Here is a 24121-nt window from a genome sequence, read left to right on the forward strand (position 1 = left end):
TTAGATAGGGTGAGGGGTTTGGAGTCTAATGTGAAAGATACTCACAGGTGAATTGTGTGCATGTGTGCGTGTGTGTGTGTGTGTGTGTGTGTGTGTGTGTGTGTGTGTCAGTCTCCGTATCCATGAATCATCCCCCTTTCCTTATTGAGCTAATGGAACTTGTTCTCATCACATTTCTTCACGTATAAACAACAATAGTTAAAGTGTCTCAAGTCAATTAAGACAAAGAGTGGTTATGGATTCGGGCTCAGAGAGACGTGGCACCCTGAGGACTCATTTACTGATAATACAGCGAACTTGTTGAGCAGGAAAAAACAGAATCTGTTTTCAATCTGTCATCTTCTCATCGGCTGCAGAAAATATGGTTCCATCTGGACTGATATTTCACTTTATCACGTCTTTGCAAACATAAAAAATTAATTCAGACTTCACAGATCGGCAAAGTCATACGTGTGTGGAAGAGACGGGAGGGGAAAGAGGTAGCTGATGGATCTCGGCTGGAGAGCATCTCGTTTGACGCTGCATGAACGCGGAGTGACAGCCAGGGGAGAAGGAGAGAGGACATTCCTGTGGTAGTAGTAGTAGTAAAAATCAGGAGGCAGTAACTGCAGTAAATGCGAGTAGTCTTAGCAGTTGTAGTGGTACTGAGTTGCTGTAATAGACACATGAGCAGGAGATGGAGAAGTATTTCTTGTGATATTGGTACAATGCTTGCACACGGTGGTATTCTTATTCTGAGCTGCTCTGCTGGGATCTGTGCTGGGACGTGGACAGACAGTCCGGACAGTACTGTGGACTCAGCTATCTTTCTGCTGGAGCAGCATGTGTCACAGTCGAGTACTCAACTCATTAACTCGCTTCGTCCACAGTAAATCCATCTTAATTTACTGTGCGAGTGTGTGTACTCGTTTTTATTACCTGGTTAGGACCTTTTCCAGGATGAACACTGACCTCGTCAGGACCAGTAGACCTAATGGGGACCAAAGATTGGTCCTGTTAATGAAACAAAACTTAATGTCTGAGGTCCTGGTTAAGCTTAGTGATAATATTGCAATGTGGTTAAGGTTTTGTTTAGGCCGTCCACAATGAATGGACGTCAATGCAAAGTCTGAATAAGGGTAAGTGTGAAGACTCTATTTGCATGTACCCCACTCAGATAAAGTAGAAGGGCTGTAGTAGCACTATGTTACAAAAATACAATAGGAAGTCTTTGCTTGGCAGAGGAAGCTGAAGTCAAATATTACTGGAGTAGAAGTAAAGATAGTAGTAGTAGCAGCAGTAGTAGTATAGATTGGTTTGGAGTTCCACTTGAAAGCCGGGCGAGTGTAAAAAAGTCAGAGTTTGATTATTATTCCATTTTGTGTCTCTAGAGCAAATCTCACATGAAAGAGAGAGAAACTTAAATGAAACCAAAAAACTCCCAACTTGTTTCCAAAGTCACCTTTCCCTTCAAAAGCTAATTTCACCTCCAGATTGGCCATGTTTATCCCCCCCGAACTCCTCGTCCGGGGTATTTTGCCTTTTTTAATTAAAGTCATTAAGCCGGGCTTGTCAGGTAACAGGGGGATCCTAAGCCCAGAGGCATTGCGTGTGTGTGTGGGTCGGCACCTGGATGTGTGCGAGTCTCGGCAGCTGTGGCAACTACTCTCTCTCTCTTCCTCCCTGTGTTCTCCGCAGCTGTGTCGTGGATGAGATGGACTTCTCGGGGATGGAGCTGGACGAGGCACTGAGGAAGTTTCAGGCCCACATTCGTGTCCAGGGAGAAGCCCAGAAGGTGGAGCGTCTTATCGAGGCCTTCAGGTAATTGGAAAAGCAGTTTATCTGACATGTGTTCTCACTGGTACTGTACAGGGAGCAGATCGGCGGCAGACGCTATAGAATTTCAAAAACTAAGTTTGGTTTTCTTTCTTGTTCTAATCAGTATTTAAAGTTTAGGGAAAAGATTAGAGAGGCCATTTTTTTCACTAAGCTCATAGATGGGAGGGGCCCAGAACCTTTTCAATGACTCAATGAAGAAAAGCTTAGTGAACTGACTCACTGTCGTCGTATTGTGTTGTGTTTGTTTGTGTCAGAAATAGATCTTGTGTCTATTTTCACATGCATGGGCGATGCAGATGTAGCCGTCACACATGGCTAGTGCTAAGCAGCTTGGCTAAATGCCCATAACAACCATTTATACCTGAACAAATCGCAATTAAACACCAAGCAACAAAAAAATCCATATCCGCACACGTGTACTAATGTTCAGAAACATTCATGTGCAGAGGAAATAGAAGGAAGAGAAGGAAATAGCTTGTAGGAGTATTTATCATCAGAATAACCCTCATTTGACCTGCTGGTGTGATTAAGATCCTGTGGTAAAGTAAAGCAGGAAAACGTGCTTGTATGACAAAAATTCAATAAAAAACTAACGACAGTCAGCCATGCACGCAGAATGAGAAGCACTACACATTTCTCAGGAGTAATGGAGAAAGCATGGACTCCCATGAATATGCAGGAATCGCTGTAACAGTTCTGACGCGAGGAGTCGAGACGCGCTGCCAAACACACACTCTCCTTTCCCCCCTCCGCTCGGCTACAATTAGATGTCGAACAAAAAAGCCCTCGTGTGAAAAAGCCGAAACCGCCGTGTAATCTCTGGCAGGCGCCTGTTTTTCGCGACAGGGAGACAAAGTGCATCTGTGGCGCCGTGTGGTGTCGGCGCCTGGTTTTTGTTTTTTTCCGTGTCGCCGTTTGAGCAACAACCACCTGTCACAGATGTGTGGAGGCGCCGTTGTCGGAGTCAGTGGGCAGAATGGTTTGGCACTGGTGCTGTTTGGATATCAGCCCACGTCCATGTGTGGAATTAGTTGGAGGAAGTGGGGGGGGGGGGTGTGGAGGACATGAACTGGTAAAGGGAAGAAGGAAGGAAGGATGGAAGGGGGGGAGGAACAAGCGAAGAGGGTTTATAAATAACTGGCATTGCATAACCGCTGCTGCCTCTCTGTGTGCCTGCCTCCTCTGCTCCTGGGCTTTGATATGACTCCCAACACACACACACGCACACACACACACACACGCACACACACACATCTCTGAAGCAAGTAAAGGGATTTGAAGCAGCAGCAAACGAGAGAGTGAGGGGTGGAAGAAGTGAAAAGCAGCCAGCAGCCCTCGGTATCTGCTGCGTCAGTGTGCTAATGAATGAGCAGATATGAGCCAGAGTCCCGATGCTGCGGATCCATGCGGCGTGTGTTTTCATCTCTGAATCACGGCGTAGTAACATGATACTCGTATTTACTCATCCTGCACTCGCGTACATTTTTCCCGTTTGCCCCTCACATCACGGTTTCCATGCACCATGCAGGAATCAGTGTTGTGTTGCGACATCTGAGAGAAAAGTTGTCGCGACCGCAAATGCCAAAGTCCATTCAGAGAGAAGCCCACATCTCACCCTCGTTATTGTGTGTGTCTGTCCGTGAAGGGTTTTTCACTGTGTGTTGCTGCACTGCATGATTCAAAGACAAGCACATAATCACTGGTTGCTGCCGAGTCACGATTTCCAATCCGCTGAGATGTGAATAAGAATCTGTGCACAGCCCTGTGATTATCATGCTTAAACAAATGCTGTCTGAGGAGTGCGCCACCAACGCACAATGAATATTAATCTTATTCTCCTAGTTGATAGACATTTAAAACAAATTAAAATCATTGTTTCAATAATAATGCATGACCCCTATGTGCTTGATTTCAACTGATACACGTGGAAGATGCAGATAAAGACGTTTACTTGGAAAGACACTGAGATTCCATCGTTATTTGGTGAAGACTTGACTGGTTATGAACATGTCTGACCCAGACAATCTCCTGCTGCGTTCCTCATGTGTTAAAGTCCATGTTTGAAAATAGCTTTAGTGAATGAACCCAACTACACAAGTGAGATTTGAGATCGATAAAAGAAATTGAGCCATTGTAAAGGCCTTTATAGAAACAAGCATAAACACGCAACCTCAAGCTTTGTCATGCAAGGCTCACAGGTGTTAACCTACTGTATGTTTATCAACACATGTTTCTTTACTCAACCACACACAGACATTAGAATCCAATTATGCAGCTCAATGGTTCTGCAAAAAGGTGCTGCGTGGAAAATACTGATTAAAGTAACGATCATACACTCCGACGCACAGGATCCTCAAAAACACACATCTCCTCATTCCCCTTCACACTGTGTATATATGTATATATGATTATATCTAGATGTACTCTTGTTCATCCATCCGCTAACCAGGAAGTATTCGTGCCCTTCACGGAGATGGAAGCAATTTCTCACTCTCTTTTTAACATTTGAGCACTACGTATGAAAACACCCAATGCATGTGTCTACAAAACTGTTCGATTCCCGGCTTCCATAACCACACAATGACACACATGTCCGTTCTCCACTTCTGATATGTAGTTGTGTCAGGGTTTAAACCAATCCACTGCTGTGTTCCTCTGCAGAACAAAAAGAAGCCACATCAGGGATTTCAAACGTCACATTTCTTCTCTGCGGCGCAGTAACTACCTGCGTAAATTCGGCAACCCCCGGCCCATAAATGTTGCAGAGTGTTTAATTATGGCTCAGGACTCGGTGGACCTTGTCAGCGTTTGTGTAGTGCCGGCGAATAAACAACAGAAGGATGGAACTTTATTGTTTTATATCGTAAACAAAACGATTCCAAGACGGTGGTAAATCACAGAAGAGAGTCCTTTGCTCTTTTTTGTTGCACCCACACTTATTTCACAGTGAACGGTGTAAGCACCCGGCCCACTGGGATGAATGTGTTTAAACAGAGAGACGGTGTTTGAGCCCAGCACCTGCTGAGGGGTTCATGACTGCCTAGGGGCGGCTAACTGCTTCCAATGAAGCCAAGAGCAAAATTAAAGCCATAACTCTTATTTTTGACATTGACACTCACGCTCAGCTTGTGCTAAGGCGTTTTACGAGCATGTTGCACAGTGAGGGAAGCCTGTAGAGGCTGAGAATAACTAATTATACACGACTTGTCTTCCATCTGTTACGCCTTCTCATCTTTCCTCGTCTTCCTGCCCTTTATATTTCACTAATTCATCTCACTCTGTCCTTACCATCGCCTCTAACTACTCTGTCCCTTGCTCTACTTCTGTCACTCCTCCATGTTTACATCTGCCGTCACGACTCAAGACTACACAAAAGGCACGGGCGACAACACAGCTTTTCAAAGTGAAGCCCAATCGTCTGTATCGTCCCCTGGTGGCTAGCTGCAGTGTGGGTCCTCCATGTTGAGGCTCATTAATGCTGCAGTCACTGTGAACTTTACTGAGTCTCCGTCTCAAAGGATGAAACCTTCATCATACGTCCTTTACCGGCCTGGTTGTTGAGCAATACATCCACTAGAGGGCGGTGCAGAGCAGAAAGTGTCTTACGAAAACAAACATGGCGACGGTAGAGGAGGCAAAAGCAGATGTGTTGTAAACGTGGTCTAATTTACCAACTCAAAATGTCTTCCTCATGTCCTATATGGTCATATGGTCATTACTGCCGCCTCACGATTGGTCAAGAGCATGTTTTGGCTCCACATCACAATCTCTGCCAGACCATGGCTCTGAATTACGTCAACAGAACAAGATGGCAGCTTGTGTTTCCATGATATACTGGCTTCGTTTTTGTAAAACACAAAGTGGAGCTGCATCCTCAATCGATAAACACAGTCAATGGTTATAACCCACATCTATTACTCCTTCAATTCATCCCTAATGGTTCTTTCTCTCCTTTTAACCAACAGCCAGCGCTACTGCATGTGCAACCCTGACGTGGTGCAGCAGTTTCACAACCCGGACACCATCTTCATCCTGGCCTTCGCCATCATTCTGCTCAACACCGACATGTACAGCCCCAACATCAAGCCCGATCGCAAGATGCTGCTGGAGGACTTCATACGCAACCTGCGAGGTAAGATACCATCGCAATCTGCCTGTGTGTGTCTGTGTGTGGGTGTGGGTGCGGTGTGTAGAGGCACTTTAAGCTAGAGTGACATAAATTATAGCTTGTAACCAGCTCAAGCAGGAAGGTTAGTCTTTTAGGAGCGTATGTGCATGTGCTGTCACTTGAGAAGTGATGAGTGAGCTAAATAGTTCACTCAGTAAGTAGATGCTAACAACATGCACACAGGAAGGTGACTCAGCAAATATAGAAGAGTCCTGCCGACACTAATCTCAGATAAAGAACGGAACAAAGACTATCACCATAAAGGAGGTTGGATAGTTCAACACAGGTATAAATCGAATCATATGTTCACCATTTTGTAGTGGCGTCTGAATGTTTAGTGACTACTCATTGTTTCCCACAATGCATCATGACAAACAGTGAACAACCAAAGGTCAATAACCGAGCGATATGGATTGTGCACACGACGGAGCGGCGACAGGAAAGACTTACTATTAAACGCTTGTTACCCTTTCTTCTCTTACAACATTTTTCGCTCTAGCATTGACCTCCTGATAACTTACATATGAACAAATAAAACTCAATTAAATGCATTGATCCTTCCGAGACCTCGGGCGTGTTTGCCGTTTTTTTTATGCTTTTAATTTGTCCTTTGTACGCCACATTAAAGAGGGTTTAAACGTGCCAATCCCTTATATCTATTTTCAGAACAACATTGCCTATAAGAAAATAATTTTTTACATTAACAAAGATTGTCTATTCATTGGACCTTTAAACGAAAATAAATGTGACGACGCCGGCTAGCAAGGCAACTGGCAGGCAACTCAAGATGCACTGCGCCAATCATGTTACATACATCATGTGACATACATCAATCTCCATAACCATCTATAATACACACCCACCTTTTCAGGGGGTCTATTTAGCCAGAGAGACATTTCCCATCAACCCCTCTTGCTCGCACTGCTGCTGCAGTATTGCTACCTGTTGCTTCAGCCCCTCCACCCCCCCCAGCACCCACCTGTAGGCTCCAACGGGGGGGGGGGGGGGAGTATTTGCTCATCACTCCCATCATTCCTGTGTAATCATATGGGGGAGTGATTAAGTTGGAGCCTAGATGCCAAACACTAAATCTGTTGTAATAAATATATTACATGATCGAACGTGAGTTGTCTGACTGAAATAAGAAAATATCCAAAATGCTTACAAAATATCCCATAATCTTAGATGGGTCTTTTTTTTTATTTATTTACTATATGGCATTCAATAGTAGAAATTGCTCACTGTTTATATGACTGATTGAATGAAATTGGTTTTCTTTGGGTAATTTAAAAAGTAAAGCGTTTCCCTGATGAATATGTCCTGCGGTGGCAAACCTCCCTGCACTGATCTAAATGATAAATGATTACATCCCCCCAATCCCACCCCCCTTCCCGTTGTGCTTTACACAATCACAGCGACAGACAGGAGACGCCTGTTGTTCTCGTCAAACAGATGCTCGTTCGCCGAGGGCCGAGGTAGAGACAGGTTCTGCTCTCCCTCTGTGAAATCAGCCGGGGAACACCAAGGTCGCCGCAGAACAAGTTTAATAAATGCATGCAGACTTTTCCCGCCTGCAATTAAATTAAGTCGGAAAATCAATTCCGGTATCTCATGTGAATTAAAACATGTCGCTCTCTCCCCGACTCTACATTTGTTTTCTGCTCAGCTCACGGTTTCCTCTCTCTCTCTCTCTCTCTCTCTCTGTGTATCCGTTATCTTGTTTTTTCTCCATCACAATATTGCGCCGTCTGTTTATTCAGCCGCCGTCCCTCGTCTGTTCTCTCTCTCTGTCTCTTCCACAGAAGCATAGTTCACTCAGCTAATTGGCTGAGGTGAAATGCAATTATACACCAGAAACCAATAGTAATGAAGAACCGAAGAGCATTCATTATCTCAATTAAAACAGAAGGGAAGAGTCAGAGCCGCTGCACAAGGGTTCAACATAACACAGACCAGCTTCCAATAAAATAATCTGGTTCACCAGCCCACTGAAAACTGACATCTGTGCTGTGTTATTTATGATTTTTTTTATTTCTATTTGGAGGGATGTGTCAGTGTTGCACAAGGAGATCACCTCCCTTTTAAAGAAGAAGTACTTTTTGGCAGTTGGAGTGGCATTCACAGCCCCTGCGTACATAATTGGCACCTGTGTCTCCGCAGTGTCCCGGGGAGCCTCGCTATTTTCTCCTAACACACCCTGCCCCATTGAAACTCAATGTACCACACCACATGTCGTACAGCTGTGCGGACATAACCGGGAGCTCTACCTGCGAGGAAATGGCCTTGAACTGGGCTGTGGTTCCAACGGCAAATAATTAAAAAGACACACTGCAAGAGGAAGGAGACTTTCAGGGAAAACAAGAAAAGCAGCTACCATGTGATGTGTGTGTACTGGTGTGTAATTGGACTATTTTCCTCATCTCAGGTGTGGATGATGGAGCGGATATCCCCAGAGACATGGTGGTGGGAATCTACGAGAGAATACAGCTGAGGGAGTTACGCTCCAATGAAGACCACGTCACCTACGTCTCCAAGGTGGAGCAGTCTATTGTGGGCATGAAGACGGTAAGCGCATGACATAGCCCTTAATGGCAACCAACTTAATAATAACCATTTAACCTGTTTAACTGGTTGCTTCGACCATTGAGGCCAGCACAACCAGTTGATAACGCAACTCTATCATTAATTTACAGTTGTGGTTACAGCTGCCTGATGAGTGTGAGGCAGAGATTCGCTTCCTCCTGAGGGAACTGTTTGTTTCTATTGGTTTTCTCACTATGACTGATCCCTTTCAGGTTTCTCATAATAATGTAATCCTCTGTTAATATTAGAAATGTGGATTAGAGCAGCTTTAACCCTGCAGTGAAACCAGGTCTAAACCCCCAATTAGCCTTTTGAAGAAGCAAGGACGACTCCACATATTCTCATAAATATACAGGAGACAGGAATAACAGTAAACACACACACACAGAGACTAGGGCTGGGTAATTAACTGAAAATGTATCAAAACAGACATGGATAACCTCTAATTTTGCTCATGTTGTTTAATTCAGTTAATACTTTACTCAAAGTTTGCATTAACAAATCGTTGGGTGTCCTCCCTCCTCCCTCACCCACTGACATCACATTACAAGTTAACAATAAACACTAACATCATCGATAAATAACGAAATAAATGTGATCATCAGTTTGTGAGAATGATCGTTCATTAATCCTGATCGAGGTGAAAGTTTGAAATAATCGCTTATTAGGACTTTCCATTCACTGCCATTCATTGTGGACCGCCAAACGAAAATCTTTCCCCCTTACCTCAACCAGGACCTCGGAAAATTAAGTTTGCCTCATTAGGACCGGCTCTGGTCTCCATAAGTATGTTAATGTCCTGAAGATGGAACACAAATGAGTGTTCAGATAATGTTTTCTCTAAAACTCTGTACAGCCTTCGCCCAGTTGTTTCCTGTCAATGAGCCACAGCTTCGAGCAGCAGTTGTAATACCTCTAGTGGCCCATTGTTCCATCATCATACACCAAAGTTATTATTACAGCACAATCTCAGGAGACACACACTGATCACACTTCCTATATTTAATGAGTTTTGTCGAACAATTAGGCAGAGTTGACCACTTCGACTTCACAAACACACAAAACACACACACACAACACAGTGCCGAGTGACTCACTCGTTATTCAAGGCCTCGTCACTACCACCTAGCCTTAGTAGCCTTGACGGAGCACATTTATTAGCCATTAAATGTCTCATCAGCAGCGCGATCATTACCTCAGGTCATTACTCCTGCAAGATACATCGTTAACAACCGCCATCATTAAGACCCTCCCCCCTTAACTGTTCAGAGAGCAGCTGACTCGTTTGCGTCTAGCACGCAGCGCCTCCGGAGGATTTCAGGAGAATGTGCGGAGTTCGTTGCAGGTCGGAAAGCTTGAGACAGACACACAGGCAGGAGTTGGCTTGATAATTGTGTGATTACTCTGAATCAGGGGGGAATGTGTTCTCCGTGCCCTCTCATAACACTGGAAGGCTTTTTTTTTTTTTTAAATAGTTCTGGGAATTCTGATATCGGTGCAAGGCATTCCAATCCTTAATGAAATATAGATTAAAGTTGCAAAGTTTCTTTCTCTCATCTCACATAGACATTTATATATATATATTGTATCCACACACAAGAGCCGGTTTTAAAGTTTTTCCTCAAAACATTCGGGTTAGTCCGACCATTAGTGACCTCTGATACTAGACTTTTCAAGTTTTGTCAAAGTACACATAGTTTACAAGGGTTGAGTTTTGTCCCACTGTCGTCCTTCATGACACTTCCATTTCCTGTTTGAGCTGAGACGTTGAATAAGATGTGTACTGAAGAGATTTAGGAGAATAATAACAGCTAACTAATGTAATCTCGTTATTTTCCAGAACTTTCTGCTTTCTACAAACACACATTACAAACCATTGTCAGAGCCATTACATTGTGTTACCCTACATCTCGTTTATCGGATTGTAACACACCACTTCTTGTACGTCCTCGATATTGAGGAACTTTGGTGGAAATGCAGCCGTCTACCTTCAAGTGTCTCTCTCAGTGATAGATCAGTAGTCATAGGATGACAAAGAGAGCTGTCATACAGTTAATAATGATGGATTGTTGTGGCAGGAAGTGATTATTGCTGCTCATATAAATTCTCTGTCAAAAAATAGTAAATACAATATAATCCATCCCTGAAGGTGTCAGAGTCCCTGCATTGTAGATTATAAATTTATAATCCTAGACAGGAGTTGCACACAGGATAATTTTGAATGAATGGGTTTCTCCATAATAGGAGTTTGGTTTGAAGTAAATATTTAATGTCGTGATGAAAGCCAAGTAACCACCCTTCTTGAATTTGAAGCTGTAGCAGTTTAGTTAACGCAACACGTTGGAAAACTATCCTTTCAAACTGTTTCTTAATCCTGTCAGTAGAAGGACTGGTTTCTGTTTTTTTTTTACCAGCGTGAGTGGGAGGCATTTCAGGCTAACGATGTCTTTACATGTTTCTGACATTAGTCTAATGAGAAAGCAGGCTGACTGGCTGCTGCCGGCTGTAAACCCTGCAGTGATGAGTGATGGCAGAGCAGGAGAGAGAAAGAAAGAGGCTGTGTGCATTCACTGCATTGCAAATAGCACACAGGCGGGGAGGGGGGAGGGGGGGGGGATGAGACACAAATCTGAAAGTAGTGAAGACTGAACGCAGATCGTGTGTATTTGGACCTAACGGCTGCCTCTCAGCCGGTGTTGTGATTTCTTCAGCAATCGAAGTCAGAGAGCCGGACGAGACAAGAACATGATTAGATCAGTCTCTGAAGGCATGAGCCACCCCCCCCCCCCACCCCCACACACACCTCCCTGTAATCAGCTTAAACTTGGAAAAGCACTTAAGTCCAGTAAGAGAAGCTTGAGGCTTCAAGGGACACAACTGGAGAAAGGTATAATCATTCACTGTACAAGTAGAAAACACTAATTCTGATCAGATACTGACAGGGAACGGTTTGTACAGAGGATGACGGCATGAGCAAAAAGCAAAGAAAATATATCCCTCTTTTTCATACTATTTACTATCTACTTTTGTATTATTATTAGCATTATTATTATTATTGTTATTATTATCATTATTATCCATCCTTACATTGTAGCCATGATCAGACCCAGCAAGTACAAGAGTAGATTGCCGAATTGTAGATATGTTAATCTCAGATATTCAGCGAGGAAACTTTCTGGTTCAGGAATCTGGGGATCATGGGTAACATCCACTGTTCAGTAGTGGGAAAACCACCTAATCCCCATGTGTCGCTGCAGGGGGCGCCGTTGCTCAGTAAGACTTATTTAGTGTAGCTTTAAAGATCTTATCCAGACAGGGTGTCACACAAACATGCTTCGATTTGAATATGAACAATGTCTGATATGACCAAAATAAATGATTAGGTACATTTGACATGTTCTAAAATGTAAAAAAAACACTGAAGTATCAGTATTATATAGGGAAAGACAATAAATAGAGATATAGCGAGAGCACTTACACTTATCTATCTCTAATTAACATTTTAAGATCTGTTTTAAGATCTGTTGGATCCGAGTTTATGTCACTAGCTTGTTTCAGCCTGTTGAGTTCAATTGGGTTCTTTAATAATACTTCAGCCCTTAACCACAGTAATTAATGTGTAATTTAGTACTATTGCCAGAGTCCATCGTATTTAAAGTGTAGCTCCAGTGGTAAAGTCTCATCACGTCTTCATCTGGCATTGATGGATTTTTCTTTTCTGAGCCTCCAAGTCATTTAATCTGAGCGAGTGAAGACTTACCTGTGTGTGTCTGTGCGTGTGTGTGTGTGTGTCTCCGCAGGTTCTCTCTGTCCCTCACAGAAGATTGGTGTGCTGCAGTCGACTTTTCGAGGTGACAGATGTCAACAAGGCCCAGAAGCAGGCGGCGCACCAGAGAGAAGTCTTCCTCTTCAACGATCTAATTGTGGTGAGAAAAATCAAAAAGACACACAACTCCTTTGAAATGATTCATATTTGCTGTTGTGGTTTTCACATGTGTCTTCTTTTAAAACCAGCCCTCAAATGTTGTGGCTGCTGCTGCACATGCTCAAGCTGTAAAGCTGCTTATTTTGTTGTGACAGCTTCAACGCATCATCACTGACTTTGACTTTGAGCCATTTCTGTTTCACAACTCAGGCCCATCCAGCCCTGTCTTTTAATAACAGATGCAGAGTCGTAGCGAGCGCATGAGAAAAAGATCTGTCCCCTACAGAGTCCCTTATGGTGTAAGATCCACTTCAGTATATACATATATATGTATATGTCCTTGTTGACATTTACATCAAATATGTTGATCTCAAGCCAGGGAAAGAAAAAGCAATATGGCAACCCCCCCCCCCCCCCCACGCCTTTGCTTTTATATGATAAACAATAAGTAGCTGCAGGAAGAGGCCGATTTTCAGGTAGGAGGTGAAAACAGAGTTATCTCCCACCATCACAGGAGAATTCTCTTCATTCAGATGGAAAAGTTATCGGAGCGATGTCTACTCAGTAATCCTGATAGTTTGGACAGCGAAGGAGAAATTGTCTTTGAAAGATTTTTTTTACTATGGAGTTAAAGCGATGGGGACTTATTCTTAAAACTTGGCCCGGTTCCTGCAGCTTAAACACGTCAAGGAGTATTTAAAGTGTTGATGTGATGTATTGGTTTAATACACCTTGCTTTGTAAATGATGTTCCCCAGTGGGGCCGCGAAATAGATTTCGCCTCATCTTTCTCTATATCTGTGAAGGTCATTGAATGAAAAAGCTCCGCAACATCTCTAATCCATCCTGATAGAAGCTCGAAGAGGTTTTTCCATACAGATTACAGCAGCAGAACCTTCGTAAAAATCGCAGTGTACATCACTATTGACTCAATTTGCTTTTTTAATGCGTTTTAAATCAGTTGTTCTCGCCCAGCTTCCTTTGAGGCGGTTCTGTGATCTGTAGATCTCTGGGATAATCCCATATCTTTTATTGGGCACTGCTGTCATTCAGGGTTGTTACTGCTCCTGCTGCTCTCGTTTTCACCTTAAGTGTTTCTGGCTGAATCAAAAGCAAAGAGTGTAATTATACTCAAACAAGCAAACTAGGAGTCCAAACCCAAACTACAGGAAGCAAAAAGGAAACAAACCAGCAACGCAGGGAGCAAAAACAAGAACAATTCCAGGGAAAGAAGCTATGTCACTAAATTATAATGGCACTATTCACCTCTTTCTCTTTTATCTTACTCACAAAAATAATATATCAGGGAACACAAATGCTAATTCTTCTAAAACGATTTTGCATTATGATGCTATACATTCAAATTAAATTAAATTAAATATCTGAAAATAAACTTTTGTCCACTGAGGCCGGAACATGAGATCAGCTTGTCCCTCAAACACAGTCATGAAGAAAGTAAAGAACATAAAGTGAAAAGTCCCAAACTTGAATAGAGCAACTTGTCATCTCATCTCATTCTCACTCGGGATTCAGTCTATTTACACAGGGAATGAATTTTAAAAGTAAAACAGGAAGTAAGGAACTTAAAGTGCAAACAACGATATTAATCTAAAACTCCAAATATATAAAACTTTATGACAATGTTATTCTGAGAGTCAAGAATCAGCTTCTGATTAAATTACATGTTGAAAACTCAAACAATTTTCCTCTAAGTGACACTAATACTCTGCCATGGAATCCTGACATATCTAATAACTTAAATCTACTTTATATCTTTTTTAAATACTCCACCTACACCTCTAAGATTCCCTGAATCTGTGGAATCATATGAAAAGCTGCTAATGCTGTTTAAACAGGCTTTTTCATGTGATTCATGTGAACTTAGTCCGTCTCTTATTTAGTTTGATGGATTCTGCATTCTGTTTTGAACTGACTTACTAACTCAATATAACTTTTGTTATTTTCTCGTTACCTGCAGATCTTGAAGCTTTGTCCAAAGAAGAAGAGTCCTGCAGCCTACACGTTCTGCAAAGCCATGGGCCTGCTGGGCATGCAGTTCCACCTGTTTGAAAACGAGTGTAAGTCAAACTGACATGAAGAAAACCACAACACACTCCCAAGTTAACACCCCAACCTTTGGTCTGAATATAAAGGATAAAACTTGAACTTCTGTCCCTGTTGACCTCAGACTACCCGCACGGCATCACCATCCTCTCGCCCTTCGGATCGGACAAGAAGCAGATTCTTAACTTCTGCGCCCAGAGTGCAGAGGACCTGCTCAAATTCATCGAGGACCTGAAGGAATCAATCGCGGAGGTGTCGGAGATGGAGCAGATACGTATTGAATGTGAGTGCGAGCCCTGACAGTTTCTATTTTCACCTCTATAATACAATGAAAAACTCTATAACCCGCAGGACTATTCTCTACTCTTACCCTTCTAAAATACAGCACAGATTGTTATAATGCTGGAAAATACTCCAATCACATTACCTCTGACCTAAAAAGTGAAAATAATAATTAAATTATTAATAATACTTTATATAATAATTACTATTATGGATACTTTTTTCTTCCCGTGGTTGAATACATGTGTACTTGTACATGTTGTCGTATGTTGACTAAATGAAATGCTTGCACCTTTTTCAAAATCTCACACAAGCTGTAAGCCATAAACACAAACGCAAAACAGAGCTACTAAAAGTGATGCTTGTCTCTTTGATGTGTTACGGTACAGGTGCCCTCTTTACATGGGTGTTCCAATGGCCCTTTACCATAACACCTTAAATAGACAAGCATCAAATTTATAGAACGGCTGCTTGACCGGGTTTTTCACAAATAGGGCTCACTTGACAGCAACAAGTCGTTCACATCAGTTGTGGTTGTGTTTCCACTGTGTGGCTTTTGCAGTTGTGTTGCCGTTTTTGTGAGATATCTCGGTACAGACGTTTGAAAGTACTTTGTGGGGATGTGAATAGATATTTCAGTTAATACAGTCGTCCTTTCGTCAGCGTCCTCTTTGTGTTGTGTTAGTTTGGGGTCAGACTTTTGCATTTCTCCTGTGCAGCTCAAACAGATTCCAGAAGGGAGGGGAATAGATTTAGATTTTGTATGTACATCTGAAAATCCTCCAGACAACAAGAAAGGCACATACTTAAGACACACTCACACACATGGAGAAACCTGAGCTTCCCCGGTCTGGATCCTGCCAGTGGGCATCAAAGAGAGCACCCCCGCTGGGATTTGACGCAACTGCATTAGCCTTTCGCGGAGAGGGAGGGTCCGCAGCCGGGGGCGGGGGAGAGCAGCCGACAACATATGGAGACGGGCAGGGGTTAACAGATGGAAGTTATTTCTCTCTCTGGAGTCGAGTAACGAGACGAGCTCCAAAAAACACACACGCGAACCAATGCACTCACATGAACAAGAATGCATGTTGGGACACAGACGAAGAAAAGATATACTATGGAACAGAAACAGCACAACTCCCTTTCACCTCCCAGGACTTTTTGTGTTGTAGTAAACATGCCTGAAGCACAGTCACTTGTGTGTTGCACTTCCAGCATCTCAGAGCGTTTCTGATCCCGCATGTGAAGATGATATATTTTAAGAGTTCAAGAGTTTCTATTTCAACGTAAGAGTTTTATTTATCTTTAACAACTTTATTGAAAATGTATTCTCCATACTGTTTATGTCGAATTGAAGAATATCACCCGGCAGCTTTTAGGTAAATTAGAACACACACAACATTTAGTCATTAGGATTGGAAATGACAGGCAATTACTGTCGAGTGTGAAGTTTAATTAAGGAGGTTCTGAGCTTCGAGGAGGGAGTTGGAGAGGAAGGCACCAGAAAGTGTGTGTGTGTGTTTGTGTACGTACATTTTTTGAAAGACAAAAGATATTCCTGTTAATGTTGTCACACCTTCCCATCGACCCCCTTTGCTCTCTGTCACAGTGATTATTCTGGATCCTTCTTGTTTCCTCCTCTCCGCAGGGGAGCTGGAGAAGCAGCAGGGAGCCAAGACGCACTCGCTAAAGAACAACGGCACACAGCTCGAGCTGCGTGGCAAACCGGGCTCCACGTCAGGTGTGTGTGAGTGTGTTTGCACTGTCGCTTCCCTAATTTCAAAAACCCACCACCGAGGCCTTGTTCCCCGCTCTCGCATTAATGTGCCTGCTGTTGAGAACGAACATTTTAAATTGGTGCCTATATTTAAACTGTTTTCAATTCATAGAAAAAAAGGTTTATTTTTAAAGACGCAGTAAAAGAGAGAACGACGGTTTAACAGGGACATATTCCCGCCGCTCTCTCTTTTTATATTCCCTGCCTTCAGGAAACCAGGAGGTAGACGACAGGAGCCCACACAATGCAGTGGAGGTAAGTGCCTAGTGATAGGGCCGTGTCCCGAACGACAGGTAAGTCAGATCCGTAGGAGTCAGTGCAGCTTGTCATGATGAGACGTAGGAGGAGATAGAGATCCCCAGGACTTAAGGGCTAGAGAAGCCAAGCAGGAGTGGGTGAGGAGTGTGTCACAGAGGAAACCCAACCAAACTTAATGGGTTTAAACGTGTGTGTGTTTGTGTGTGTGTGTTTTAAACCTGTCTTTAGTCAAGAGGGTGGTCTTGAACTCAATGATCTCACGACTTATGGTTGTCCGATTTTTCAAAGGCTTTCACTCAAAACACCCCGCTTGCACTCAAATATTCTCTGCCTGCTCTGCTCCAGTGGCAGCTCTTCTGCCTTGTGTGAAAAGTCTGCCCTCAGATTTGTGCAACAAGTCCGTCATAATTCCCCCGACCAATAGAATGTGAGGTGTAGTTATGATGCATGAAATTGCCCCGCCCTCTTTTTGGTTGCCTTTGCTGTTTGTACTCTTCCAACAAAATACAGGGGGGAAAGAAATTTAATATATGATACAAAAATTACAGTCCTTGGAGAAGAGCTGAAGCTGGAGCAGAGCAAATCTAAGCACAACTAAGGTATATTTGAGTGTGAGTGCAGGGTTTTGAGCGAGAGGGTCACAAAATCCGAACCTGAAAGTCTTGCTATCAAACGGAAAGACCACACTCTGGGATAAAGACGCAAGGGGAAAAAAATACCTATAAAATGTTTGGGGGGGAAATGAATAAAAACAGAAGCAGGTTCCTGCTCTTTGGATATGCAGCAGACTCAGAGGCTTAAACATTACGCGCACGCTCAAAAAGGAACAGGTTGTAATTAGTTTCACAGGCTCAGGCAGAAATGGTGACTCCTGCAGGGACTTTAGCCGTCGCTAAAAGTAGCTGAGGACACAAGTGGAATGCATAAAGTGTGTGTGTGTGTGTGTGTGTGTGTGTGTGTGTGAGCATCCAAGACCTTAATTAACACAGCAAAGTGCAGGCTGATAGATCTTGTTTGACCCAGTGTCTTCACCTCACTAGACCTCCGTTACGGTGCGGGCTGGGGAGGGGCTGTGGGGGGGGGGGGGGGGGACTTCCTGTGCAAGCTGAACTACACTACCCATGGGGCTTTGCAATTACCATCCAGCTGGGCCTCATGTGCAGCAGTGGAATCAATAGCGTAAATCCAAATATGGGCAGGGTCCGTTTGACATGATGTGGATTTTTTAAATTCCACACAGCTTGTAAATCTTCACTCAGGAGCTTGTTAGGGAAGAAGCGATTACACACACACTTCAAACTGAAAGCTTTCACAACCATTTGATTTTCATAAGTATAAATGCCCGCATATAGCAATAATTACTGCAGAGGAAAACACGCCGGTGTTGCCGCACAAGAGACATTTGAAGACATAAAAATAAAATGATCTTTTTATCGTGCGTTTGTTGATGCATACTCTTCTGCAGCAGGCTGAAGGCTGATAATTGGACACAATGATCAACTTTAACTTGAAAGAGCCACTAATGCTGTGCAATAATATCTGAGGTTTTATGGATGTTTATGCAAAATAAGCACACAGGCGAGAGAGAACCCATTAAAGCGAGAATAAAATAAAAATGTTATTCTTTATTACCTGCAGTAACGCTTCAATCTAATGTTTGGCAGAAGATGGGTATCTCTCTCTAATATGAGGCTGACTTAAGGTCTCCTTCTCTCATTTATGTTTGCACCTCAGGTTAGTCCTCACCGGTAAATGTCAGTGGCTGCTGAAAGAACATTCATCTTTGAGACCAGGAAGGTCACTCAGAGAAATCCTGCTCCTGACGGGGACATGAGTACAGGGACATTTCTGAAGCTGTTAGGATTTGATGAGTAAAGTGTTGAGGATGTGGTGTCACAGTCAGATTCACAGTCTGAAAGGGACCTAGCTTTTATTGACGGTGACTGTGTTTCTATTGACACCAATTTTGCAGCTATTGACCTTATGCTGAATGAGACATTATATTGATAATGATGTTCACATGAGTGGCAATATAATACTCAATTTATATTCTCGTTTACAAGTTTCAGGGAATAGCAAACTTTGTCAAATATCAAAATTGCTTTAACCATCGATAGTCCAGAACCTCTGGAATCATATCTGAATACATCAAAACCTTTAAGAAACTGCAACCGGTTTATTTCTGGCTTGAAATGTGAACATATCTGAATACATTGTTTAAGCATCTGCAGCTTAATTTGATCTTTCTGTCGTTTAGACAAAAGAAGACTATTTTGGCTATTAATTGATATTTTCTAAACTGCTATTTTGACTGATCAATAAGGAAATGAGTGGTTAATTGCTTTTAGGACTCTACTTGTGCTTCTGTAGTCTAAAGTAACTGAACTGATCCAGAGCTTATGATCTCCTTATTGATTAGCATGGCATTTTTAGACAATTCTATTTTATAGGATCCTTGAAATTTGCCTCATTCAAATTACCCGAATCAGCCAAATAACCGATACCTGACAAACTACTCTAGTCTTAAACTGAAATTTGTCTCTTCAGCTGTGGAACAAAGTTATTCTCTCCATTTAGAAATCAAAGTTTTGAAAGGCAGCAGACAGAAAGTCCTTCTCCCTCTTAAGTGCCTCAGAGCTCAGTGATACCGGATCTGAGCTTTTGTGCCAAAGTTGTCAAGGAGAAATAATGGGGGGCAGATTGAATGGGAGCAAATGTTAATGGAGTCCTTTCTCACAAGCATCTCACCGGCTGCTTAGATCACACAAGGTTCATCTGATTTCTTTCCACTACACACTACACTACACTATATGCATTTCACTTTTGATAAAATCCAGTGTGAAGCAACTGTAGACAAGGCTTTAAAGCAGGATTTAAGGTAAAGATAAGATAAAGGGAAACATAGAGATTAAGAGAAAGATCTAATAAAGCGATGTAATAAATGTGTGAACTGGAGGTTTGCATTCTGATGTGTTGCCTGTGGATGTCTGTGGTTGTCAGTCTGCTCACCTCCACTCCTCCTCTTCTTCCACTTCTCCCTCTTCTACATATGACCTCCGTCTATGTTCTGGTTATCCCGATCCCCCCCCCCGTCCCCCACCACCCCCAACCCCCCCAAGCCTCCTCGTGTGTGCTGTCACCATAGCGCCACACAGTGGTTTGGAAGGGAGACACGGGGGCCCTCAGTGTCCCCTTTGGAACCACCGGCCCCCTAATTTTGCCTCACACAAAAACTCGTACCCCCCTCCCCCATTCCCCACCACTGTCCCCCCCGACCCCTGTCACGTACCAGTGTCCCCACCTCATGTAAGAGTGGAGGGAGGGGAGTGTACAGTGGTCACGATAACTTTGCACCCCCACTGACCCCCCCAGCACCTGAGCCCCCACGCATGCCTTGTGTGTGTGTGCTGTGCGTTCACCACCCCCACCCCACCCCCCCCAAAAAAAGAAAAAGAGGGCTTGAGGATTGTAGAGGAGGAACCAGTTTATAACATTTGATGCTGTTCTCTTGGCTGTTTTCTAAACTAGGTGTCAATTCACAACAGGCTTCAGACGTACCAGCTCAGCAGCAGCAGCTCGGCTCGGAGTCCCGAGAGCGTGGCCCTTCTTAACCACCGGGGGGAGCTCCTTTTCCAGCAGGCGCCCCAGGGGCTAATCCAGGGGCCGGCGCCTCCACCTCAGCACCCGCAGCTGCAGGCAGCAGCAAGCACCCCCGTCCACCACCTCCACCTCCAGCAGCAGCGCCAGACCGCCGTCAGCATGTCCGACCTGCGGCCCGAGACGCTCATCCAGTGTCAACAGATCGTCAAGGTCATCATGCTCGACCCCAGCGGGCAGGGCCGCGTCGAGGCCTTCCTCAGCCAAACGCCCACCCACCACCTCTACCACCACCGCCACAGCCATCGCCAGCTCAGCCACTCGGCCATGTCCACCCCGGTCCGCTCGCCGGACGGCTACCACGGCGGCGACGGCGACGACCACCAGCCCCCGTTACCCCCCCCACCTCCGCCTTATAACCACCCGCACCAGTATATACCCCCCGACCCAGGACTCAGTCTACACCGGACCCCAAGTGACTCTCAGAGCATGGTGTAAATAGATAAACTAGAATCACTTCCCCAAAAAACACACACACAATCACACTTCCATAAATCCTCACCCGCTCTCTATCTATTTAAAAGTACATAATGTACATATATACATACTGAAGAAAGAGCTATAGTGAAAAAAATGAAATCACACTTATAGGCATATATTTAAAAATAAACTAAAAGAAAAAATCAAGATTTTAAAAGAGATAATGAAATAGAGTGCATATATACAGTTTTACTTGATTCCACATGTATTTTGAAATATTAGGTAGTTTTAACAAATTTCTATAACGTTTTTTGTCAGTTTTAAAAGAAAAACTCTCAGATGTTCAGTTCCTGGATGGATTCCTTTTAACTCCAGTATTCACTAAACAACAAAAACCACAGAAATAATGTGAATCCCTCAAACTCTTCCTAGGACGGAGCCACTCTGAGGACCTTCTGTTTTTCGCTTTCAACATCCCACAGCTCACGCCTCCCGTGCTGTATGTGCGCAGGGGTGCATAGCTGACACTTTAACTTAAAAGACTTCATGTGCCAAAATACAAACACGCCTCCACTAAACACTTCTTTGCACTTGACTAAACTCTAGGGCTGGAAGAAAAGAGAAAAAAAATAGTCCTTTTCACGCTTCTCCCTCGAGGAGCATGAGTAACAAAACTGATATTTCATATTTCAAAAATGGAAAAAAAGAAGCTATTTCCCCATTTTCAGTCTTTCTGATTTATTTATGCGATGAAACGCCTTCTGTCCTCTTCTTGTTCTTCTTCTCTGCACCCCTGGATTAAAAAGGCAAAACAAAAAAAAGAGGTGTTTCTCATCAGCTCCTCGGTCGGGCCGCGGCTCTCTATCATCAGAAAACACTCCCGCTCGATTGTCACGCTACAGTGAAGGATGATTGGAAAGCGAAGGCAACAAATCATGTAGACTGTCGCCTAAACCAAAAAGTCCGACCACGGGATGGTTCTGAGTTTCTGTCGTTTGTCTTTCACCGTCCACGTTCAATGTTGTTGAGAAATTCTCGCCACGTTTATCAACAGAGGAAGAACTTCAGTTTTTTCTTATATATTTTGAAATGCCGTAACTGCTCTCCGACTTTTTCTAAAAACCACCGCAATCCCGAACCCCCCCCCCACACCCGTGTGTATACTATACTATACGTAACAACGCACTGTGCATTCATCTGTCGTCTGTGGAAAATTTGTGCTTCTTCACTTTCCTACAGGGAAAATCGCCATGAAGCCCCCCCCCCCCACCCCACCTCCCTGCGAAAAAAAAACGTTAAATGTCAAGATCTGTGTTTTACTTTCTAATTGTGTGAGGCATATTTCCCGCTTTTGTGTGTGTTTAACTGCAGGACTGAGCCGTCCTCCCGCGAGACTCCCAGACACCGTCTCCTCGTGTCGGTACAACTCCCAGGTTTTTTGTTTTCCGCTCCCCCCGTGACTGTTTCCTCCCCCTAACCTTTCAGACTGGCATTTTCAAAAAAGGCTAAACATACACACACACACACACACACACACACACTCACACACACACACAGCTTCTGTTGCAAAACGCTGGCATTAATGGTATTGCTGCTGCTTTAAATAAGAATGGGACAAAAAAAAGACGAATGCATTATCTGATCTGCTCTGTGTCCACCCGAGCTTGGATTGTAAATACCACATGCGAGCGGCTTCCGAGGAAAGGACAAGCGTGTTTCACCTTTGGCCCCTGTCGAAATGCTACTGATCCCCCCCACCCCCACCCCCCCCGTCGCACGTCCCCCATTCTGAAATAGGTCAGCGGCGGAGCCATCTTTTAAACATTAAGCCCCGCCAGGTGCTGCGGGAATGGATGTGCGGTTAACTCTGCTCCCATCCGACCCCGGATCAGTCCCACTTGTTGATTTAAAATCGCGGAGTCACATCAGGGACGTCTCTATCTCATCGTTCTGTCCTTTCCAACTTACCTATCCCGGTGAAAGGACTGTTGTTTCGGGGGGTAGAGTGTGTGTGTGTGTGTGTGTGTGTGTGTGTGTGTGTGTGTCTGTGTGTGTGTATGTGTGTGTGTGTGTGAGTGTCAACAGGTTCCTAATTCCCCCCACAAACAAATCCGACCCGTCCTCTTTTCATCTCAGTCTTTGCTTATAAGACGAATTAGTTTCAAAAGTTTCAAAAAACGAATGAAGAGCTTTTATGATAATTTTCATATTTTTACTAGCTATAAACAAACTTAAAGGTTACGTCAAATCCTGATAACAGTTTGACTATTATGGAATTTTCTTGGTCGATGACGATTGCTTATTTATTTGTTTGAATCAACTTAAAGATATGAAATTGTTCTTTTTATTTCCTGCATGACGTCTGTTTTGAGGCCTTTTGATCTTTAAAGTCCCCAAAGTTTTTTTTGTGCATGGATTCGCTTAAATATGACAATTTTGAAAAGAAAATATGATAATTTTGAAAAGAAAATATGAAATTTTATGATTTCGAAAAAAATGAACACGACTTTTAACAGAAAATTGTTTTTTCTGTGCCTCTAAATAACTCCTCTTTTGTCAAAACAAAGTCATTTCTGCTGCCCTGTCCCTCACTACCCTTTGTATGATTGCACAGTTTTTCCCGTCGATGCATTTTGGGAGACAAGACGTGCTGCGTGTGCAATAAACAAACATGCGGGACACGTTTAAAACCACAGGTCTGTGTTTTGACAGGATAAACCAATGTAGCATTTCTGGAGCGCAGAGTGACGTGACTCCCAGGTGAAGTAGTGACGGACTTTCATAAGGAAACTGACTAAAGGGCTCTGCCATACCAGTGCACTGCTTCAGGAGCGACATGTGGATCTTACAGTCCGGCTCTGCAACACTGTGTTTTGCTCATACTAGTTAGGACAATTACAGACAAGTGGACATTCGAAGGGACGGACAGCTGGAAACTGAGTGTAACAGATATGATCAGTCACTTCCCTCCAGTTCAATCCTTCTCTACCTGTATATCAACATGCTATTAAAGATGATTTAAGTCTACTCACCTCAATGATGTGCTCCGGGTCTTGGATTTAATCTGCAATGGGCTCATTTATGCCGATTTTGGTACTGCTCCGTTTCATCCGTATCCATTTGCTTTCAAATATGGACATAATAAATGCAAAGTACTGAAAGAAGGCTCC

The 24121-nt window shown here is 43.5% G+C and overlaps 1 protein-coding gene across 1 annotated transcript in view; it reads left to right on the plus strand.

Moving 5' to 3' along the window:
- iqsec3a (IQ motif and Sec7 domain ArfGEF 3a) overlaps positions 1 to 20492 on the plus strand; it is a 37986-nt gene extending 17494 nt beyond the window's left edge. Inside the window, exons 5-13 of the mRNA XM_062382316.1 lie at positions 1678 to 1800; positions 5784 to 5950; positions 8412 to 8551; positions 12370 to 12495; positions 14472 to 14571; positions 14682 to 14840; positions 16488 to 16580; positions 16828 to 16871; positions 20420 to 20492. Coding sequence (XP_062238300.1) covers positions 1678 to 1800; positions 5784 to 5950; positions 8412 to 8551; positions 12370 to 12495; positions 14472 to 14571; positions 14682 to 14840; positions 16488 to 16580; positions 16828 to 16871; positions 20420 to 20485 — 1018 coding nt within the window. The 3' untranslated portion in view covers positions 20486 to 20492. The remainder of the gene's footprint in view (positions 1 to 1677; positions 1801 to 5783; positions 5951 to 8411; positions 8552 to 12369; positions 12496 to 14471; positions 14572 to 14681; positions 14841 to 16487; positions 16581 to 16827; positions 16872 to 20419) is intronic.
- The last annotated feature ends 3629 nt before the right edge of the window (positions 20493 to 24121 follow it).

This window comes from Platichthys flesus, chromosome 23 (assembly GCF_949316205.1).
Source record: "Platichthys flesus chromosome 23, fPlaFle2.1, whole genome shotgun sequence".
NCBI classification, from domain to species: Eukaryota; Metazoa; Chordata; class Actinopteri; order Pleuronectiformes; family Pleuronectidae; genus Platichthys; species Platichthys flesus.